At 42.9% G+C, this 22,629-nt stretch overlaps 1 protein-coding gene and 1 long non-coding RNA gene across 6 annotated transcripts in view; one reads left to right on the top strand and one right to left on the bottom strand.

The window, feature by feature from the left end:
• Positions 1-9,589, top strand: part of LOC133207698 (uncharacterized) — a 69,967-nt gene extending 60,378 nt beyond the window's left edge. Inside the window, exon 2 of the long non-coding RNA XR_009724129.1 lies at positions 9,041-9,589. This is a non-coding gene — a long non-coding RNA (uncharacterized LOC133207698). The remainder of the gene's footprint in view (positions 1-9,040) is intronic.
• Positions 1-22,629, bottom strand: part of GLIS1 (GLIS family zinc finger 1) — a 208,627-nt gene that overhangs the window by 33,287 nt on the left and 152,711 nt on the right. For 3 of the 5 annotated variants that reach the window (XM_061344778.1, XM_061344779.1, XM_061344782.1), the window contains 2 exons: positions 7,195-7,356; positions 3,712-3,822 (listed from right to left, as the gene is read on the bottom strand). In XM_061344778.1, coding sequence (XP_061200762.1) covers positions 3,712-3,822; positions 7,195-7,356 — 273 coding nt within the window. The remainder of the gene's footprint in view (positions 1-3,711; positions 3,823-7,194; positions 7,357-22,629) is intronic. The other 2 variants (XM_061344780.1, XM_061344781.1) reach the window with 2 other exon arrangements.

The following is a 22,629-nucleotide window of genomic DNA, read 5'->3' as shown; positions in this document are numbered from 1 at the left end:
GTATTTCCTTGGGTTCTGTGGCAAAAGGTTTGCCTCACCTTGTAACTGTGACACTCAGAAAGACATCTGATAGGGAAAGAAAAGCGTTTGTGCTTATCAGATTAGGAGTGGTGGAATAATGCGCTGTCAGTAACGGGTAGGAGCTATCACCGATACATCAGCTGTGCTCCATGTAAATTAAAGCTCTGGCAAAAGTGTCTGAAGCAAACTCTTGCAAACCACAACGTCGATCATATTAAAACCAGCAGGAGAGGAGAATTAAGAAAGAAAAGCATTTCTAATTCTCTTTCAAACATGCTGATGCTGCCAAGCTTTTGTCATAATATAGTGCTCACATTACACAAACAGCCATCATATTCTATAGCCATTAATAAATAGTTATTGTCTTTGCGTTTACAGTTTTGCATACCAATCTCCCCTGGGTTTGGTTATTCTAAAGGGTCCAGGCAAACCTGTTTAGACCTCTGCTGTACAGCCATTTGCTCCTTCAAGATAAACATCTAACTTTTGGATCACAAAGTGCATCTGCAGCCAATTACATTCAAACTACTACTAAATTAACAGCTAACTTTCTCCTATTTTGCTCTTGTAAAGCCTTGCAGAACAACCCAATATTACCACTGCAGTCCTCTCCTAAGTTATGAACTAAATACTCAGGATTCCTTTGATGTAAGTGTAAGCTCAGGCATTTTGTTTTGTGTCAGAGGTGGCACATTTTGGTAGCATATATCAACCAAGCCATGTGGGCAGAGCAGCCTGTTAATGGCTAAGCCATTTCCACTCAGAACTCCTGGGAAGCTGATGCCAATGGACAACTGCCTTTGCTGAGTTATAACCAAAAACCAGTGAGTGTAAACAGCCTTTTTTCCTAAATCTGAAGACTGTCACTGTTTCAGTAACACTGAGATTTACTTAGCTGTGAAAGGGGTTTTTCCCCATATATTTAAGTGAAATATGGGGGGGGGGGGGGGGGGAGTGCATGTGTGTGTATTATTTCTTCATGAGTCAGATTTGCTTTGGTCCCTTTTAAGGGACCCTGATCAAAATGCAGTTTAAATCTGCTGCTTTTGCAGATGCCTTTTAAGTTCAAGGGAAAAAGATACAGGATCAAGTACTCATAAAGTTATCATGGGTAAATGAGACAGGAAATCTGAAGATGATTTCCAACCACTGGAGGAGTGCAGATTTAGGCTGATCTACCAAATAAGGTGTGGGAGGCAAGGAACTACCATTATTTTAGGATAGACTTGATAAGCCTATGCAAGGGTGTGTATATGAATGCAGGAAAATTCCTCAAGCTAGGAGATTGAGAAAGATGAAACTCTGGATATTTGATGTCTCAGTACACCCAAGCAGCTTGAGTTTGCAATCTGCATGTACCACGTTTGTCCCATATGGATTCTGTGCCTAAGACCTCTGCTGTTTATGGAGGAAACACTTCATGCAACTTAATGCAAAATTTGGATTTAGGGTTTTTTCTCACCTTCCTCCATAGAAGTGGAAATAGAATTGTCACTCCGCAGGTGACAAGCCTCACAAGGTGTAACAGTGGGGACTGTTCCTTTGCCCTGATATAAAGGATGTTAACGTGTTGATGCACTCAGCCCAGTACACAGTGCTGAACAAATGATACCCGTGCTAGGTAACAGGAAATAACTCCCCCCTTCCTTTCCCAAGAAGTATGTCAGGAAGGAAAGATGGAGGGTTCTCTTCTTTGGAATAGGGAGCATGGTTGCTTTCATGCACCTCTTTCTGTGGGCACTTACTGCTATGGCTTTCTGACTCTTTCCCTCACTAAACCCTAAACGTTGCTGTAGGGAAGTGTTAGGAGTTTTGTGACCTGTGGTGTGGTAGGCATATGCATAGCAAACCCTGTGGAACCTGCTGAAGTAAAACTACATGGCCTGATAATATAGCAGTGGGCTGGAATACTAGGCAGTCCTGCCCACTCCTGCCAGGCCAAACAAAAAGTTTAGACCAGTCTAACTGGTCTAGACTGGACCCAATACGCAGAGACAACAGATGTGTTTCTGTGCACATCTGGAGAGGTGCTAGGCATGAATTACTCCCAGGCACAAAGCTCAGCGAGTAATGAGTGCTTCTTGACTGACTGAAACAGTGTGCACAACTCTGGACATTGATGTTCTAGACACTGTTACTCAGTCTGCATGCACCTGATGCAGAGCAGGGATTGTGGGAAGGACCGGGGGACAGACAGCAGTCCTAGGAAAGGGGGACTGTAAATTCAGGTTGATGAATTTGGCCAAGTGAAAACTGTAAAAGAGAAGCAGCAGGAGTGTAAAAGAGGGGGCATGGCTGACACAAGGACAAATCACTACGAAGTCACCACAGTTGTATTCAAGCAGGAGAATGAGGTCTTCCTGACATTCCAAAGTCTGCAACTAAGATCACCTGTGCTCTCCTGTTGTCTCTTCTTTCCACGTGTTCCTCCCTTTGCTCTCCAGTACTTCTGATTTTCACCTTTGACATTTTTCCAAACTGGCTGTTCCTAGCTCTGTCTTGACAGGCTGTCATATCTGCTGTCCTCCATCCTTTAAACACCTGCATCCTTTAAACATGCCTTGCTGTCTCATCTGTGATGCTCTTGGCAGTGGTGAGGCAGCTGGGGGAAGATGCCATTGCTGCTTATTGAAGTAATCATAATTGCTTGCTAAGGCCTGGGTCCCTGCCACTTCTGGGCCTCAAGTATGCTCATGGTCTGTCCCAGACCAGCTCTGTAGGGTCCCAATCATCTTTTTACAAACTGAGCATATAAATGTGTAATAAACAAGTCTCTGATGCCGAGCTGGTGCCTGTGGGCATCCCCATTCAATCATGAGTTCAGGATTTAGGCCACAGAAACCAAAATACTTATTTGAATCTAATACTAGTGAAAACATAACTAGCAGTCTGGGCTTGGAATGATTTACAAATGCATTTATAATACAGATGTGGTGGGAAAAGTGGAGGTTTTCATTCTCCTCTATTACAAGTGCTCCTTTCCTGACATTTCCATAGTATCCTGGCTTTGTTTCATTTGTGTTGTAGAGACCTCATAGCATCCTTCCAGTATCTGAAGGGGGCCTATAGGGATGCTGGGGAGGGACTCTTCATTAGGGACTGTAGTGATAGGACAAGGGGTAATGGGTTCAAACTTAAACAGGGGAAGTTTAGATTGGATATAAGGAGGAAATTCTTTCCTGTTAGGGTGGTGAGGCACTGGAATGGGTTGCTCAGGGAGGTTGTGAATGCTCCATCCCTGGCAGTGTTCAAGGCTAGGTTGAACAAGGCCTTGGGTAATGTGGTTTAGAGCGAGGTGTCCCTGCCCATGGTAGGGGGGTTGGAACTTGATGATCTGAAGCTCCTTTCCAACCCTAACTATTCTATGATTCTGTGATTCTATGATTCTATGTATTTACTAGCTGATGGCAGAGACCCAATGCATGGACATTTTACGTGAATGACAGCAGAATTTGGGCTTGTGTACGTAAGATGAACAGGAAAGAGATGCCAACCAAAATTAGAGGGTGGTAGCCTTGAAGGTGCAGAAGGATAAGGTAGACTGGTTAACAACAGGAAGGTGAACTCAACTGAAACTTTCCTTTAGCAATATTCAGGAAGAACTCCAACTTGGAAGTACAAGAACTAAAGGTAAGTTACATGTAACTGTATGGAGAAGATGTGTGAGGTGTCACTTTCTCCTGGTCTTACCTTCTTACGCACCTGCTGTTCTTTGGCAGAATGAGCTTTCACGTGCTTGCGCAGGGAGCTGGGGTCGGTGTAGCGTTTGGAGCAGCCAGGAATCTGACAGGCATAGGGCTTCTGTAAACGTGAGCAAAGGGAAAAGAGTTCACATTCCTCTGCATGGCTGCAGCCAGCACACAGAGCTGGGGGACGGCTGTGTCTGTGGAACACAGCGTTAAGCCTGAGCTGTTTGCTCTGCCGTTTCCACGTTTGCTCTGTCTCCACTTTGCACACAAGCCTGACATGATGCAAATAGAACCACATTGAGAGCTCTGATTTTGCACTCTGTGCAGGCACTGAGAGCACTTGACACATCGATACTCTGGCATGTTGGGTATAGATTACTGGGCTGGATTAGATGCTAATGAGCTGTAACTGGATTTAAAGTAGACAAAATGATCATTAGATCACCCAGTGCCATTATAAATACAGAAGCTCTGGGTTTGAGTCCTGATTTACATAGTTTTTACAGTGTTCCATATGCAGCAGAGCAAAACTTGTGGCATAGCACGCATTTGATTGCCTTCGTACCTTGTTCCTGTTTTGAATAACAACAGCGATGTTTTTCTTTTTATAACTCCTAACCAAACAACCTGCATCAAACATTAACATCTGAGCAAATCAATGCACAAAGAAAAACCCACTATTGTTGATACTGTTGGGAAGAACTTCCCGGCTGGTTTTGGCATGGGGCAGAGCTTGCTGCTTTTGTGTGTAGGAGCAGTATGAGCACTACCTCCTGGGAAAACCACCTGAGTCTGGGCGGGCAGTTCCAGTGCTCTCCTCTCATAGGAAAATGAATGAATAAATAAATGAATAAGGATGCTCTAGTTTAACCGCTGGTTCTGGGGTCCCAATGACTGAAATCCTCACCAAGTTCTTCTAGTCATGCCTATTCCCAACGCGTGAGACACCATCTTTGTGTTACAGCACAACCTACAAATGGATGTGCAATTTCCAAGTTAAGCAAAAGGACTCTGGTGCTTGTTATTAAGTAACCATTGACTTCAGTGTAGGAAAGAGTGCTGCAGGTCAGAGCTCACAGAGGTTTAAAGTTGAGCAGAACGTTCATTTGTATTCTGTTTCCTTGCCCCATCTGTCAGCACTACCTTAGCCTGCTCACTTGGACCAGTGAGACCTTTCGGTGTCTTCTCAATGGCAGAGAACTGGTTTGTCACAACCTCAGTGTCACAGTCTTCGATTCTGCTTGGTTTCAGACAGAGGATGCACAAAGGGAAATAAAACCCCACAGATCTTGGGAGAAGTGACTGCGAGGACCTTTAAACAAGTTGCTCTGCTCCTGGAGGGGTGATGACATGCCCTTGTTACCACAGGGACACATACGTTCTCTTTGTTCTGGAGAAGGATCTACTTCCAGATGATTTAGTAGAGGTTCCATCAAACTACAGCAGTAAGTCTCTGAAATGATTTACAGATTCTCCTTTTGGAGAAGATGAATGATGGGGTGACCTATACTGAGAAGCTTCAGAACCAGTTCCAAATGCACTCAATAAGGAATAAGCAGTCTATAGAAACCCCTTTTCTTTGTAAGTACCTCCAGAGGATAAGTGTTGCTGCTCTGTCCAGCCAGCAGGAAATTTCTGAAGGAATAATAGAATCATTCACCAACTCATGACCTTACAGGCTAACACAGCACCTACCCAGAAAGTTACAGGGAAAAGCAGATTTATTGGGAGTGTCTGGAACACAGAGAACTGACACCCGAGGAAAAACTATGGAACACTTTAACAAATCCCTTGGCAGAGAAACTAGCAGAGTATCTTTTAAATCATTGATGTCATTCAGATTAGTGATAGAATCAGTTTAGTGATAGGGAAACTAGGTGAAAATCTGACTGCCCTGGGAAAGCTTCATGGCTGTTTGCTTTGACATTCCTGGCTGTTAATGTTGTCCCCTGAGCTAATGGAACGTGTGGTCTGTACAGTAGCACCATCCCATAGCTCTGTTACTTCTAACATTCACATAAGCACACAACACACTACGTTAGGCCACAGGACTTCATTACACCAGGTAAGTAGAAGTTAATAACTGTGTTGTAAGACCACAGAAAGAGTTCTGAAGAACCTGCAGCAGAACAGCATGGAGGGTACGTTTAGACATTTGGGAAAGTTAGTAGAAAATGATTACTGTACCTTTTTCCTGCTTTATGAGCATTTCAGGTAATAAAGACAAAGGGAGAAGAAAAGAAAACAGCAAGTTAAGAGATTTGCCTTCAGTAATGCACAGAACAACAGATATAGGAATTCTTGCTTATTTTAGTAACCCCTTGAATTCTCTTTCAGAACTAATACATGGCATTTTACTTGTGACTTTGGCTAATAAAAATACCATCTATTCGATTCAGGCAGTTCCCTTTCCAAACTGCACCCGATTCCGTGTATCCGCTTTCAAAACAGACACGTTTGAGAACTAATTACAAATGCAAATATCTCAGGTTGACTGTCAAATAAATAAAACATTGTTATTGTAAGTGTGCTTTGGGTTGGAAAATGTGACTGACTCGCTTCTCTTACTTGTTTGTTTTTGCAAGGCATAATGTACATTCGACATTCCTTAATGCTGCACTGTCTGAAATGTGTAGCTGCTTAAAAAGTAAATATCAATTAAACTCCAAAGTTCTGCCCCATAAGCACTTGGCCAAACGTTAAACTATATAGTCACTCCTTTGCAGAAGACAAAGGAACAGCTCTGCCTGTTATTCTTTACAAGCTCTATGCTGACCACTTATTTAACTGCTCTGCAAAGCTGCCCACTGACTTTCTTTCACCATAATATGGTGATTTAATCTTCCTGGAGCCTCAGACGCTAGACAGGCTCCCATGTTCTCTGCAAGGCACGTGAGACTTGTAGAGTTGAGGCAGACCCTACCAATTTTACATCAGGATTTGTTTCTTACAGTTAAGATTTGTTTTCTTACAGTTAATTTGTATGGTTTCATATGTACAAATTTCATACAGTTATAAGAGATACATTTTTTACCTTTACGAAATTATGTCCAAAATTGTGATGCATTTACCTTCCATGAGACATCTGAGCTGCTTTTGTGTTCAGTCAGAATAGACTCTACTGAAGCAACACAGGGCAGGAAGCAAGACAATGACACACATTCCATGCAGCAGCAGTGACTCAGCTTTCACTCATGCTGTACCTTACTCTACTGCTGCCTCCTCTTACGGGAACAAGAGCAATAGGAGAGTTTGCTGAGTAACTTATCCTGAGTAATTTGTTCCTCAGCATGAGTAAGCCAGCTGAATTTGCCTTTCTGTGATCAAGACCTCCTCAAAGCACATGCAATTATATAGAAAAGCACAGCTGCCTGTAGCTGACGCTCCTCATGAAAAGGAAAAGTCACCCTCCAGTTGGAGAACAGATTGTGTACAAGGAGCATTGGAAAACTCAGAGCAGCTCCCAGTTTGAAATCATGCTTACGGTATCCAGGTGTGTTCGCTGATGCTTTGCCCGGTCGCTGGAGTTGCTGAAAGCTTTCTGGCAGCCGGGATGCTGACACAGGTATGGCTTCTCCCCAGTGTGGCTCCGGAGGTGAATCTTAAGGTTCTCAAGCCTAGAAAATGCCTTGTTGCACCCTTCAAACTGAAAAAGTCATAAAAAGTCATTGTAAAGTACTAATAAATAAACCATGTGCAGCCATAATGAGAACAGTGTAAGATCCAAGTTGGACATGCAATAAATCAACCAACATTCAAACATCTGTTGAAATCTATGGATGAAACACAACATTTTGTGCTGTTCATTTAATTTGTCACTGAAGACATGGTGTGTAGCTCAGTAATAATACAAGGGTTATAAATATCACACATGTTCTGCCTGAAGTACCAAACGCTTAAAGTCGTGGTGTCACAACAGAAGATTTCAAGTGTTGTGATGAGTTCTCTTAGATGCTGCCTGGCACAGGAACCCCTGTGGGCAGTAACAATCAGCTGCTGCAGACTGAGAGGAGCAGAAGCTGTTTGTGGCGGATTAGAACCTGGTTTCAGATGTCTGAAATACTATCCAGTGGAGCAATGAGCACGGACTATTACAAGAAGACCTGATCCATTTGAAGAGCAATCCAAAAGAGCTCTGCTGTTATTCTGCACCCTTTTCTTTACCAGCCCTATCATTCAGATCTGCTCTCAGCATTTATACAACCAGTAACCTGAGCAATTCTGAGTTCTTAAGCACCCGTTTCATTAGTAATAAAGTGCTGCGTGGCATTCATAACAAAAGTAGCTGTTTCAAATTAAATCTGAATAAATAAATAACATTTCCAGCTACTAGGCTGAGGGAAGGGTGTTTTGCATTGCTCACTGATACATTTCAGTGAAGGCACTATCCTAGGGTGGGCTTTGGGAGCTAATAGGTGAACACAAATACATGTGAATGCACTTTCATGCGCCAGCAAACCCATAAGATGCACCCAGGCAGTTACACATGTGTATAAACACTCACATGCACACGTAATCAAGTGTCATGGTATGCACATACTCTGCCCACTCTGCGTTGCAGCTTCATGACACTGGATCTTCCAGTGTCTCTAGACAGATAGAAACCTGGCTGCTCTCTGATTTGAGATCTCAAAGAATGCATTAGAGAAACAAAGGCCAATTCACATCAACACTAACTACTAAAAGAAAATAGGTGTATCTTAAACCCACTGTTCCTTGAAGCCAGATTTTCTTGTATGATTCTTGTTCATGAGTGAATTCCTGACCTTCATAAAATTAGTGCTTTGTCACTTCCTTCTGCTGAGTCAAGGTTTCGTTCAGCAGCTTAGCACTCACTGCTATGGTTCCTCAGATGGCATCACAGAAACTACTGCCTTGCCAATCCCCATCACATTCTATTTGTGGCACTAACACCCCATATACATTGGTGTGTGCAAGCCCCTGACTTAGCTAGTGCATCCAGCCCTGCAGGCAGTGGGAAGGGAGAACAGATGCAGATGGAATCTAGAAGATGCTGCGAACTGGAGGCACCTGAACTCCTGGTGCTATTTAAACTAATGATGGAGAAAGGTCCATCATACCCTGCTACATTTTGCAGGCTGTGTTCTGTCTTTGGATGCAGATCAGCTCTGCAAACTACAGATTAAACACGGCAAGCATTCCAACACACAGGCAGACTTCAAATTTCTGCCTTATGCAGCTACTCCTACATGAAAGGACCACGGTGCCTTTTACTAGCCTAAACATTTTACTGCCCTGGGCAGATATTGTATCTGTCTGAATGGCATATTTGGATCTGATGTACAGATTTCTATCTTTCCCTATCACAGCTATCATGATAGAACCAAAGTCACCTGAGATATGCAGTCTGCATCTTCAGAGCTTGTGCAGGTCCCTCTGGACATCATCCTGTCCCTCAGGTGTGTCAACCACACCACTCAGCTTGGTGTCCTCTGCAAACCTGCTGAGGGTGCACTTGGTCCCAGTGTCTGTGTCATTGACAACGATACTAAGCAGTATCGGCCACAGTGCGAAACCCTGAGGGACACCACTTGCCATGGATCATTCTTCTTTTCAAATAACCTCCAGAAAGATCCCTCAATCCCACAAATGTCTCAGCTTCAGCTACAAAGCACAATGTGGGATTTCAAAGGGGCTTGAGGATGGTGAGAGCTATTTGATCAGCTGAGAAGGCTACTTACAGGATCTCCCAGACATCTGGCCCCAATCTGTCACTGCTTAATCCTACCATCTTAAACATTTTGTTGATGTTTGATGCCTGGGTTAACTGTAACAAACGCTGTGTGATCCTCAATGTCTGTAAATGTCAACAGAGCTCGTCAACAAGTTCATCAATAAAAATAATAACTATATGGCAATTACTACTTTTGTCTTTACTCCAAGGTTGTTAATGTGTGCTTCAGACAGTGCTGTGCTACACAGAGACACTAAACAGTGCCACACGATTACAGTAAGTAGCGTGATGCAGTTATTGCATTTGAGAATGACTGCTGCTTTTAGAATAGTGCTTCTACTAGGACAAAATATGTTCTAGAAGCTTACAGGACTGAATGAGCTCACTGCCATCTGGAAATACATGTGTTATCTTTATTTTACACTAAAATCTTGCTGGCGTGGAACTGCTGCAGCATCATGTATTTGAAAGGCATATTTATGAAAACACTGAATTATCTCACAGTCATCCAAACACATCACAGTTTTCCTACTGAAAACAATTTAATCTAATAACTCTAATTGCTTAAAATGGTTTTTCTTTGCTTCCACGTTATACTTGGAATGCACCTGAGAATGCTGCCATGCAGAAATAACAGCATATTCCCCAAAGGGTTTATATTATCACATGTTTACCATTTTCATAAGCATATTTAATCGCAGTCCTGTCTGGAATATCTGTCAGTGGGACAGATCAGAAGAAATAAACTATAAACTGAACAGCTCAGACCATAAGGTGAAGCAATAACTGACATTTTCTTAGGAAATGAGTTATGACTGAGAAAGAGAAGCCTTCACAGTTGTAGTGCTAAATAGGTCCAGTGTGCCATTAGAGAAAGCTCATTAATATACACCTCTGCTCTCTGCTGCAAGATCAGTTAAACAAGCTGCCTTTTCTTTCTAGACCTGAAAGGGAAAGAGCAGGTCATATTGGCTGCTGACATCTCAGACAGCCTACGGATGGAAAACCCAAAACATTTCATTCCAAAGCATTTAATACTATCAATAGGAAATCTTATGTCTGGTCAAAACATCTAGAGGCCTTGTGAACATTGTGAAATGTTCTTTCTTCCCAAATGATTACAAAATTGGGAGACTTTTATTGAAAATATATTATGAGAAAAAGGATCCTGTGAGGATACGTAGCCCTTCTGGAAGGGAGGAAACAGCCACCCCACTCTTTAATAGCAGCAGTGTTTTATAGCACACTGAGCCTAATGTTGGAGACATGGCAGGAAGCATACGAGGCTCCAAATTGTTACTGATCAGTAACTTCAGCACACGGGTTGTTCTCCCTCCCCAACACAAGAATCCAAATACCTGATTTGGTGCTTTGGTTTTTCGCAGCTAACTCCTGCCTGGATTCATTTCTAATTCTCTCTTGCAGCTACAATGCAAAGCCCTGAGCCTGCACATACTTGTGCATGAGTACCATGACTCATGCAAGGAGTTTTATTAAAACTCAACAGAGCTATGTGCCTACATAAAAAGCAACCCATAGGACTGAGCTCTCAGCTTCCCAGAGAATCCCAGTTGGTACAGCCACATTCAAATGTGCAGATTTAAATTGCTGGAAGCTGCTTTTTTTCCCATTGTGGTAACAAAATAACGGGAGATACCTGTAACAGAAAAAGGACCTGCCAGTTTCCGTGCTTTGGGGGTATTTATTGAAGTCTGAACAATATATGTTTGCAGAGTAACACTTCTACATGATACTTCATTTGAGTCCTGGGGAAAAATTGCTTGTACTTGGTTTATTATTTCTATTACAGAAGAAGCATTTTGGGCTGTAGCCAGACTATTGGACAATTGGTGGTGTGTAGGAGAAATGGTAAAAGGGCTCAGAAGAGGGAAAAGAAAATATTTAGGAAAGCCTCAGTATAAATGCAACACATCCTTCACTTGTTGGGGTTAGGGCAATTACAGCCAACTATTTGACATCAACGCCATACACCAGTGGCTCGTTTTAGTTGATGCTGTTAGGTTGCATATTTCCTAACTAACATAAAACTGGAAAGTACTAATACCTGCCCCTCTACTCTGCTCTCGTGAGTCCTCCCTTGGAGTACTGTGTGCAGTTCTGGTGTCCTCAACATAAAACGGACATGGAACTGTTGGAACAAGCCCAGAGGAGGCCACAAGGATGATCAGGGGACTGGAGCACCTCCCATATGAAGACAGGCTGAGAAAGTTGGGGCTGTTCAGCCTGGAGAAGAGAAGGCTGCGTGGAGACCTCATAGCAGCCTTTCAGTATCTGAAGGGGGCCTATAGGGATGCTGGGAAGGGACTCTTCATTAGGGACTGTAATGACAGGACAAGGGGTAATGGGTTCAAACTTAAACAGGGGAAATTTAGATTGGATATAAGGAGGAAATTCTTTCCTGTTAGGGTGGTGAGGCACTGGAATGGGTTGCCCAGGGAGGTTGTGAATGCTCCATCCCTGGCAGTGTTAAAGGCCAGGTTGGACAGAACCTTGGGTGACATGGTCTAGTGTGAGGTGTCCCTGCCCATGGCAGGGGGGTTGGAACTTGATGATCTTAAGGTCCTTTCCAACTCTGACTATTATGATTCTATGAATACATTGAGAACCCTGGAGGAGGTGTTTGATCAGCACGCATCACAGAATTAAACAAGGCTTTGGGCTGTCTCCTGACCACCACACCCCTCCAGTACCAGGAGCTGTAGATGCATGAGGGATGCAGACCTGGCCCATGAAGCTGTAACAGCATTCATGAGGCTTTCAACAGCAACCTGGTCTGATCTGCATGCACAGACTTCTGTGGCTGCAAAATCCAACCACCTCCCTGCCAGTGTCCCCTGAGATGGGATTCCTCTGCTCTCACTCTGCTGCCTAAAAGAAGAATGGCCTTGTCTGAGCTCCCAGGTCCCTGGGGAAGGGCAGGTCTGCCCAGCATGAGGTCAGCAGCTAAGCTCAGTGGGACCCATCCTGCTCGGTAGGTGCCTGTCCCCCTCCCCTTCTACAGAGGCAACCTTGGTCTGGCTTTCTGGATTTTGCTTTTTAAAGATAGTTTTACTTGTTTCCCTGAGCATATCTGGCATTGCATTTGAGTTTTATCCACCATCTCTCAAGGTCTGTTGTCACACTGAGTGCAGAAGATCAGCTCATCAGGGCAGGCACTGAGTCTTAGAATGTCTCTAAGGAGCACTGCCATGTTTTGGCTCTTAAAAGTCTTGCTCATGTAATTGCAAACCATCAGCTATTAAGAAAAGGGTTCAAAAGCACTGCAGTATTCATAGATTTATTTCTTCTAGCACCAGTAGGTCAGGCACTTCAATGAGCACACAGAGCTTTCCATACATCTTCCCTCAAAATCCCAAATATCTGGGAAACTATCAGGCCATCCTGTCATTTCCACAAGACCCCATTGCAAGTCTCAGAATTCTTTCTCATGATCCTTCTTTAATCAAGCAGAAGGATAAACATTTTTCAAAACAGGGGTACTTGCATTGAGTTTCTGCAACACATGAGAGCGAAGCAGGAAACTCGGGGATATTTTACTATCAGCAGCATGACAGCCACAAATTTTGCCATAAGGTTTTGCTAAATATGTCATTTGGAAACCAAACAATTTTCTGAAACCTCATTACAGTTGGACTGAATACACTATTATGGCTTGCAGGCAAAAATAACATTGCATGGAGCAACATCTTAGAAAACACAATGTAAAATTCATATGGTCATGTAATAAGGAAAGGAGACACCCCCACCCCCCGAAATCTACATGTCAGGCCCCTTATTTCCTCATATGTAATTGGGAAACTGTTCTTTATTTGGGATTTTTCAAATAGCTTGCAAGCTATTTGAAATTAAAGGACAACACATCCCAAGATTTGCTGTTCCGGTATCTGAAGGCAGATTTGCTTGTTTTGGGGACAAAATTATGACTGAACAAAATCAATTGAAGCCCCTTTCCAGCTGTGCCAGCAGAGAGCCACAGAGAAAACCAAAATGCTTCCCTCCAGTTCTTTTACATTTTCTTTTTTACCCAAAATTACATTTTACGACAAAACTTGTTCCTCTGCATTAGTAAGGCACTGTCTTACCTCACTTGCCAAGGAAACGTTTTGATTGCAGTTTGCGCCTAACACATCACCACGTTACACCTATCTCTTTGTAAAGACCTTACTGTCTCTTGCCTATGTCGTTGGGTCACATTTTAGTCATGCCTTAAGACATCAGTCTGTGCAGGCTGGTTCGACTGCAAACAGTTCTGTACAGAGTGCATCCCCTGCCATGCAAGATGGAATAGGTGCTCATCAGTCACTTACAGGGACGAGACTTTGCAAGTCTGAAGTGAAGAACTAATTGGGTTAAGATAACTAATGCAGTGCCAGCACACAGGGAGAATCCATTGTGGCTCATGTGGACTAACCAGTTGGGGGAAAAAATAAAGAAGAAAGAATCAGAGAGGACAACAGTAAGAAGGAAAAATAGAAGGGAAAAAAAAAACCCACCCCAAAACTTCTGGCTGATTAGCATAGCACAGCATCTTAAAAGGCCAAAATACCACATGTGTGGCATGTTACAAAAGAAGATTAAAATAAAGGAAAAAATATCCAGAGAACCATGAAGTCTAAAAACATCTGGAGTTTTATAGCAACAAGGAGGAAAAAATCAAAAACATAATTGAAAAAAGTCCACTGCGATACATTATTGTACAATGAAGCTTAATGGAATTGAAAGGAGAAGAGATGAAAAGGCAAAATAGAAGGGGGGGGGGAGAAATAAACAAAAAAAGGCATTTGTATTTTAAAGATGTCACTGAGGGTTTTTATCCCAGTTATTAAAAATTACACACCCTGCTTCTGTAAGCTGTCCCTGTAATGTGTTGAGCGCTCTCTTTCAGCAGAGGACATTCATGCGTGCTGGGGAATTCATCAACCCTTTTGTACCCCAGTGTAGGGGCACTTTGCGCTCTCGGTTCTGTGGGAGACATCTGCAAAGAGAATGGCAGAGAAACTGCCTGCCCTGGTTCACATTCTGAACCCAATGGGAGATTCAAAGAGAGGCAGGACAAACAAGTAAATTAAAACTGTTTGCTAAAAACAATGTGCACATTCAGGAACTAAGCAAACAGTCTTAAGCTGTTATATTGGCATCAGACACTAGAGCCAACTGCAGTTGAAATACTCTGAGTGTATTCACTAACAAACATTGAGATGGAAAAGCAAAATGAAAAACTTCCCTCTTTTTTTCATGTTTTTTCCCTTTTTTCAATGAACTAGCAAAGGAAGAGGAAGATCTGCACACAGTTCAGTCTGCCTTTGGAACATGCCAACAGCACGCCTAGAAACAGGAAGGGTTTCCAATGCACCAGAGCCATGAACATCCTGCATTAAGTCTGTGCTCTGCCTGTCCCCTGGCACAGGAAGATCTGAGACACTAAACCCTGTCTGTAACGGATACGGTGTAATCTGGCAATAGTGAGTGTCCATCCCAACTTCCCTCTCCTCCCCCAGACTATTTCATTTTTAATACCAGGAAACCCAGCTCATATCTTTGTCAAGCCCAGTAAATAAATGGTTTACAGTCATGGCTTGTCACATGTCATCCCAGCTAACAAAGTGGCTCCTGTCCTTGGCAGATCAAACAGAGGAGGGTCCTGTGGGTGAAAACTGATCCACAGTTGGAAACCGCTGGCCACAGCTAACTAAACTAGACAGCCACAACCAAAGTCTCTTAGCAAAGATGAGAATTAGCAGCAGCAAGGTAACTCTCCACTCACCTCTGTGACGGGTTTGTTGCAAATACAATTTTTTGTATGTAGTGCAATGTAGATGATTAGTTTTCCTCACAAAATCCATTTCACAGAGTGGATAGCTTTGTTGTTGGGTTTTTTTCCCATTTTATATATTTTTTACCTTAGAAGGTGCTGTTATTCTCACACATGCACATAATGGAGCTTTTTTTCTCACATTGTGGCTTCTAAAGATCAGCCAAGAAGAACAAAGTTTCCCTGCCAATTGACAAGTTGCATGAAATGGTCAATACTGGATCAGTCTTTGCACAAAGCGAGAAGGAGGATGTACAAATTTCTCCAAGGTTCCTCTTGGCAAGCGAGTAGACAACTCAGTGACATTTCCCATGCTTAGATAGGCTCCTGGTCTTTTCTGTGCCATGCTGGGCCAATTTGATTATCCATAAATGAAGATTGGGGTGCACCCTGTAATCCGTGGAAGGCCAGGGATCTGCTACGATATACAGGATTTCACCCAACTCTTCCTTGTATGTGTAAAGCTGAGCTCTGGCAAAGGGCCCTACAAGAGCTCTGGTTATTCACCAGAAAAGAGAGACTGCACAACATGCTGTGAGCTTGTTATCATTTCAGGGCTGGTTACTTTATTCTGCTTTCCCTTGTGCCCCGATTGTGAAGCAGAACCTCAAGAGACGTGCCTCCATCCTTCCTTCACCTACTGACCCACTCCAGTTATACTGCAACAGAATCCCACAGGGCGACTTCACACTGGGAGACGTAGAGAGTAACCACATGGAGAAGAACCTCTCTGTTTGACAGAACAGGCTCTCCTCCCTACAAATGAAACTTCTCATTTCACCCAAAGTCATTAATTTTAGTCTTGCAGTGTTTTCATTTCATCTTGCCTGGCCATGTTCATTGCATGAAGGAAACTGTGAGCTGCACTCCTAGGAAAACGGCTTCAAGACCTCACCTGTTTTAAAGAAGCTGTTTTCTGGTGCTGCCAAAATCAAATCAGTGTCTAGGCTTGGTGAGGCACTGCATTTAGGGTTTGGAAAGGCAGTTCTGTTCTTGCACTTTGTAAATGACTACCATGTTTCAGCAGAGCCACAGCAATGGTCCTTACCTAAGCTCCTTCTCTCTGGTAAATCCCATAGATCATGATGCCTTCAGTTAGAGGCTGATCTCACTCTTGTCACTTCAGACTTCCATCTCTAAGTGCATGTGCTTCAACAGTTCCAGTGGCTGATGCACACCAACCTGTGAAGGGATTCCGTTGGATTCTGTGCCTAAGCCTCCAAAGGAGATGTTAAATCAAGATTGTCCTAACAAACACACCAAAGTCCATTGCTACTTTGCACTCACGGTGACTTGCTACACCCTTGCACATCGAACTACTGTGAGTAGTTACACTCTTCACCAAACCCTACTCCTGTTTTAAGTGTCAGAGTTGCCTTCTAAAGACTATTGTGAAGAAAAGCTCTGCTGAAGAGCAGACGGCATGGCAGCAGTGCCAGGTCCCTTCATTCTCTATAGCACTGTGGGATCCTTTGGATGAAAGGCAGTATAGCAATGTTCTTTTCTGAATAGCACTTAATGTTTTCCCACAGTCTTATTGTTTACAGGGAGTTTAGCAAGTCACTTCACTAATTTAAAATAGATTGTGTCCCACATGGGTGGATAACAATAACACATATTGGTGAATCATATGGCTTTCAAATGATATGTATGAAAAAGAAGTGCTACACATATTGTCTGAAATTTTATTGTGTGAAACCACAGCACTTAGCTCCCTACCAGCTGTGTCAACAATTCAGTGTCATAAACTAATACAATTGTAGAGTAACAGCAAGGTTGGTTCTGAAAAATGAAAAGCCAAAAATGCAGCAAGAAAATGTAAATGAACACAGATGAACATCATTTCAGGTGGGAACAACCAGCCCTGCACATGAAGAGACCTCATGAAATTCAGATTCTGTGGCTATAGGTTGCCATCTAAAAGCCTAAGAAGGGATGAAATGATTTTTAAAAGGGAAGAAGAACCAGTTTTGGTACCTGAGGAAAGTGGTGTGTTACTGTGGAAGCACTGCAGAAGCATCCTCTCTTACTGCAAACTCTGTGCAGGGTCAGCTTGACAATGAAAGAAGAAGAATCTTGCGTGGACTTTGCTTCCCAGGTTCAGCTCAGCCTCATATCCATGCAGACTTGTTCATAGGAGCTGCTTCACATGCATGACGTAGCTCCCGAGGACGCTGCCAAAGGACATTCCTGACATACTTGACCAATAACAGCCCATGTCCAGGAATGGCTGAATGAGCCAAGCTCAAATAACAAAGGTTTCACATTGAGCTGTCTCACATAATTTTTACTATGCTGATATATATAAATAAGTAAATAGGTGAATAAAAAACATTTTCTAAGATAATATTTTGAGGGAAAACTGGAAATGGACCTCAACGGAAATAAGTTTTAAATTGAAATGTTGAACTGTAGCCCAGAAATGACAAGAAAATCAAATCCTTTTTTTTTCCTGAACCCCAATAAAAAAGTCTTAAACACTCTCAGTAGACCACAGTTTTGAAAGGAATGAAATTATGTTATTGTCATGCATGATTATCTAACATTTAGAAGGTATCTGCAAGGTTTTCCTGAGAGTTATACCTCCATCCCATAACCTAGCAGGAAACCACAAGCACTTCTGTACCTTACGTAAAGGACTTTGAAATGAAAGTGCTTCAAAATCAAATATAAGCAGCTTTCAACATGTGCATTTAATCTTCCTAGGTTAAGAAACACCCTGTGGCCACCACACTAAAGAACTGAAAACGTAAATTGAAGAAATTATATCCATATGATTAAGTAAGGTTCTTAAAGAGAAACATGTTGTTAAGTACTTCATTCAGAATAAAATGAAATGCAGTAAAATAGAAGCTATTTGGAATAAATCACTGACGCACATGCTTTCTATGCAAAATGGCAGTGTTCAGCTCGGGGTGGACATCTGGAGCAAATTAGCATTATGTTGAGAATAATATAAAATTAAAACATTTAGTTTCAGCTTCTAAAATTAAATATAAAATCAGAGACCAATGTTGTGTTGGACAGCTCGCTTGTGACTCTGATAGCAAGAGGGTGTTTTGGTTTGAAAGCTGTTTATGCTTCCTATCACTGTTCTCGGAGCCCTGAGACTCCCAGATAGTAGCTGTGCAAACAGCACCATAAGAACAGTTGTATCCTGAGATTGGAGGTTCAGAATGAGGAGTCCAAGGCCAAGCGTGGGCCAAAGCCAAACCTTCCAGGGCCTGAATATGTTTCATTTTTATATCTGTCCACTGACTGCATTTTCTGGCTCTGGAAAGTGTCTGGGGTTGATGTGTTGAAGGTGCTGGATGACTTCAAGCCCTTGTGAGGTGCATGGAGATGTACCTAAGGAGTCAGTTCAGATCTGCCTGCAGCCCAACAGCTTGAACAGAGACAGCTAGGTGTGTAGGAAGTGCTGAACTGGAAAGACAGTTCTGTGCAATGGGTATGACATGTACTTGGCTGTGGAGATGGGTAAGTTCTGCAACTGGTGGACCCTGTGCAGGATTTAGTCCTTTGTGCTTTGGGACTGTGCTGAAATGCTACTGAGCAGGGACCGTGCAATACCAAGAGCCTTATGAGATACTTTCAGAGCATCTTGAACTCATCAGTCACTGGGGTAAAGCCACTAAGCCAGGACCTCTGGAGGATCAGGCCTTCCAGCAGAACATCAATAACTGTAACACTGGAGAGAATGACAGACACAAAACCATCTTCAGGTACTTTGCTAATGCACCTTTATGTGTTGAAACAGAATCATAGAATAGTTAGGGTTGGAAAGGACCTTAAGATCATCCGATTCCAAGCCCCCTGCCATGGGCAGGGACACCTCACTCTAAACCATATCACCCAAGGCCTCATCCAACCTGGCCTTGAACACTGCCAGGGATGAAGCATTCACAGCCTCCTTGGACAACCCATTCCAGTGCCTCACCACCCTAACAGGAAAGAGTTTCCTCCTTATATCCAATCTAAACTTCCCCTGTTTAAGTTTTAACCCATTACCCCTTGTCCTATCACTACAGTCCCTAGTGAAGAGTCCATAGATTCTCATAGATGTGTGAAAAAAACCCCAAAACATCAAACAAGCAACCAGCATTTACTTTATATAGTATAAAAATAAGCTCTTTATGGCATGGTTTATCTCCTTTCTGATATAGTTGGGAACATGCCAACTTTGCCACCTGTTCCTGGACTTCCTTTAAGGTAGCCCCGTCTTTCAGCATGAAACCTAAATTGGATGTGCACAGACTTGCTCCTGCGCTTTGCAGTGTAAACACCTGCACATATGTTTTAAATAGTCTCACACCTCTATATGTAAAATTTCAGACACCTGTGAATTGGCTTTAAATATCCCCACTGGGTTTTGTGGATGGAGAACAACTTCCAGGTGCAGATGAAGAAGGTTATTTCAAGGGCATAGGCAATATACACCCTCCAGTTTGAGTACGTACAGAAATGCGTTTCCAAACTTAAAGGAAGACGTGAAACGCTTGTCCTCTCTGTGACTCAGTCATCACTTACAAAATGAGGATATACATTTGAGTCTTTCTGCCTTGTGTTAAGCCTTGATTCATTGGGGTTTAATTCTCTAAAACACCTTGAGATCCTTGCACTGAGTGTGCACTCCACAGGCAAGAACAGTCTCTTCATACAGCTGCACAGGAAAGGCCAATTTTCATTGCTCTTACGCTCCTCTGCTTTGGGAGTCTTCTGGAGAGAACTTTCTTTCCATGGCTCCCTTTTGAAACACTGGAAAGATTCTGTTGGTTTTATTCCAATTCTACCTTCACATCAGACCCTCACAGATGATTTTGTATTCCAAAAAGTTGGCTCATCATCTACTCACAGAGAATTCCGATGAACGTTTCCATTCTGCTTTAGCAAAGGATACTCTGGATAAAGGCTGGAACTCTGAGTTCATCTACAGTATGTCTTTCTAAATCCCCACCTTTCCTCTTATGTTTCTTCTCCAGACACCTCATAATAAAGAAAAAAATAAGGCCCCCAGTTTATTTGTCAGTGCAAGAGATGAGTTCTGCAGTAAACTTGCTTTGATTTCACGGTGATCTATGTGCCCACAATGAGCTCTTTGAAAAGGAGAACAAACTTTTGCATTTCATGACTGATTAGAACCTTTCCAAAAGCATTTGTTAAATGCCCTGTTTTCTCCTTCCCCAGAAGAATGTCCAATACAACCTCAACATTCCATATGCAAACAAACGCATATTTTAATGACAGTGAGGAAAGCTTTGCCAGGAGAAATAATATCTTTCATTAGACCAACTAATACAATTGAAAAGATAGACAGGCTCTCAGCACAAAAGCTTTTCTTTGAATGCACAACTCTCTCCAGACTGACCACAGAGAATTGTGGCCAGAAACTAAAGAAAAGGTACATGCATCCAATTTCCATGCTGCTCTACAAAGGAAGTCTAATCGGAAGGGGTTCTTTGTGGCATAGCTACACTGACCTGAACAATGCGGGGCATGAGCTCACTCCTGCCTTTCACAACAGTTCATTAATTCAGACTCAGGAGCTAGTGAGCTTCCAGCTGTGGAAGCGGCTGCAGCAAGGGTGGTGCCATACTGCATAGTGCAGAGGGCTATGTCTGCTACATGGGGCAGACACACGCCACAGACCAAGGGGATGGCAGCTGACACAGCCATCCTCTGCGGTGGAGCAGGTATGCTTTGCCTTGAGCACAGGAAGCCATGTAAAGAAAGCCTCTGCCTAGCACTGCTCCACTTTCTTTTTCACTTTTTTTACCCTTGGGATCAGGAAGGAGATTTTGTGGATCCTTCCAACTCCAGCTCCTCTCCCACTGGTTGCAATCCTGGAAATGCTAGGACCCATTGGGGATGGAGAGATGCAGTGACTGGACAAGGGATAACAGGTTCAAACTTAAACAGGGGAAGTTTACGTTGGATATAAGAAGGAAATTCATTCCTGTTAGGGTGGTGAGGCACTGGAATGGGTTGCCCAGGGAGGTTGTGGATGCTCCATCCCTGGCAGTGTTCAAGGCCAGGTTGGATGAGGCCTTGAGTGATACGGTTTAGTGTGAGGTGTCCCTGCCCATGGCAGGGGGGTTGGAACTTGATGGTCTTAAGGTCCTTTCCAACCCTAACTATTCTATGATTCTATCCAGTCATGGATCAATGTTTTCTGTGGAGCAAAAAAACCTCATGTGCCTTCTTGTTAGCTTTCTGTGTGCTTTTCTCATTGCCAAAAGTGAGCATGTGAAATAAGAAGTTGAAATTTAATCTTGGAGGCTGGTGCCTTTTTAATTAGACCCTAATTCCAGAGAAGCAAAACAGCAAATAGGCAAACATTTGGAAACAAACAGTTGGAAAATGTATGCTAGGAAAATATAAGGGGCATGAGTGGTGGGCCTACCAGTCTTTCCTGTTCTCATGACTTTTATATACACATGACCTCACCGATTACATGGTATGACATCAACAGGACCATTCTTTCCATGATGAATATCCTCAAAACCTTCCTGGCCTGAAAACTTTATCTGTGAAACCACTGCCTAGCATCAGCTTTTCACATACAGTTGTGCTTCTTCTGAAGAATAAGCATAGCAGGTTACAGAGCTTTGTATGCGTGACCACACACACAACTACGGATGCATCTGTGCATTAAACTCTCTTAAACTGGTGGGGAAGCTGTATTGACTCCTTCAGTAGAAAGTCTTTATAGAAGGCTGCCTTTAAAGCTGAGTCTTGAGCTACTGCCTGGCAGTCTGATAGAGTAACACAGAGGACTGGGTTAAAAAATAGTACAAATAGTATCCCTTGCTGAGTCAAGAGGCCTATAGGTGTTCAAAACCACTTTACCTGTGTGACTGAGCTTACCTGCCATTAAAGCATAGCCAACATCATGGACTCCTAAAGTTCAGAATGGCTCATCACCATTAGAATGCCTTTTCCTAATCTTCACCAGGAGCCAGTAGCTGTATAAAGCCAAATATCCCACCTCATCAATCTGACGTTTTCCAACCAGCCCAGGCAAGTAAGAGTGCTACCCAGAACTCACTAAGGGTCAGCCTAAGGGTTTCCATACACTTAAAGTGCAGGGTTAACTTCTTGGAGGGTTCTTTAGCCAAATGCAGCAGGGTAGATGGAAACAGTGACTTGGAAAATGCTGCACCACTGTTTTAAAAATAAGAGAAAAGGTGACTTCTTGAAAGGTCTGAAAGAAAATATAACGGGATCTTCTCTTCTGTCTGGCACAGGAAGAATGAAAAGGGTGTGCAATTAATTTAAAAGATGGCAAATTTAAAACCAGCCACGGGGAACATTTATTCACAGGACATGGGAGATTTCAGAGTTTGCTGCTGTGGGGAGTGGTGTGGAGACAAAATGCATCTTAGAATACTTTC

This window comes from Neopsephotus bourkii, unplaced genomic scaffold, assembly GCF_033783945.1.
Source record: "Neopsephotus bourkii isolate Nb327-2 ecotype Australia unplaced genomic scaffold, CSIRO-AGI_Nbou_v1 NB_234, whole genome shotgun sequence".
In the NCBI taxonomy this organism is placed as follows: Eukaryota; Metazoa; Chordata; class Aves; order Psittaciformes; family Psittacidae; genus Neopsephotus; species Neopsephotus bourkii.
Note: the sequence above shows the minus strand (reverse complement) of the source record. Positions and strands in the feature narration are given on the sequence as shown.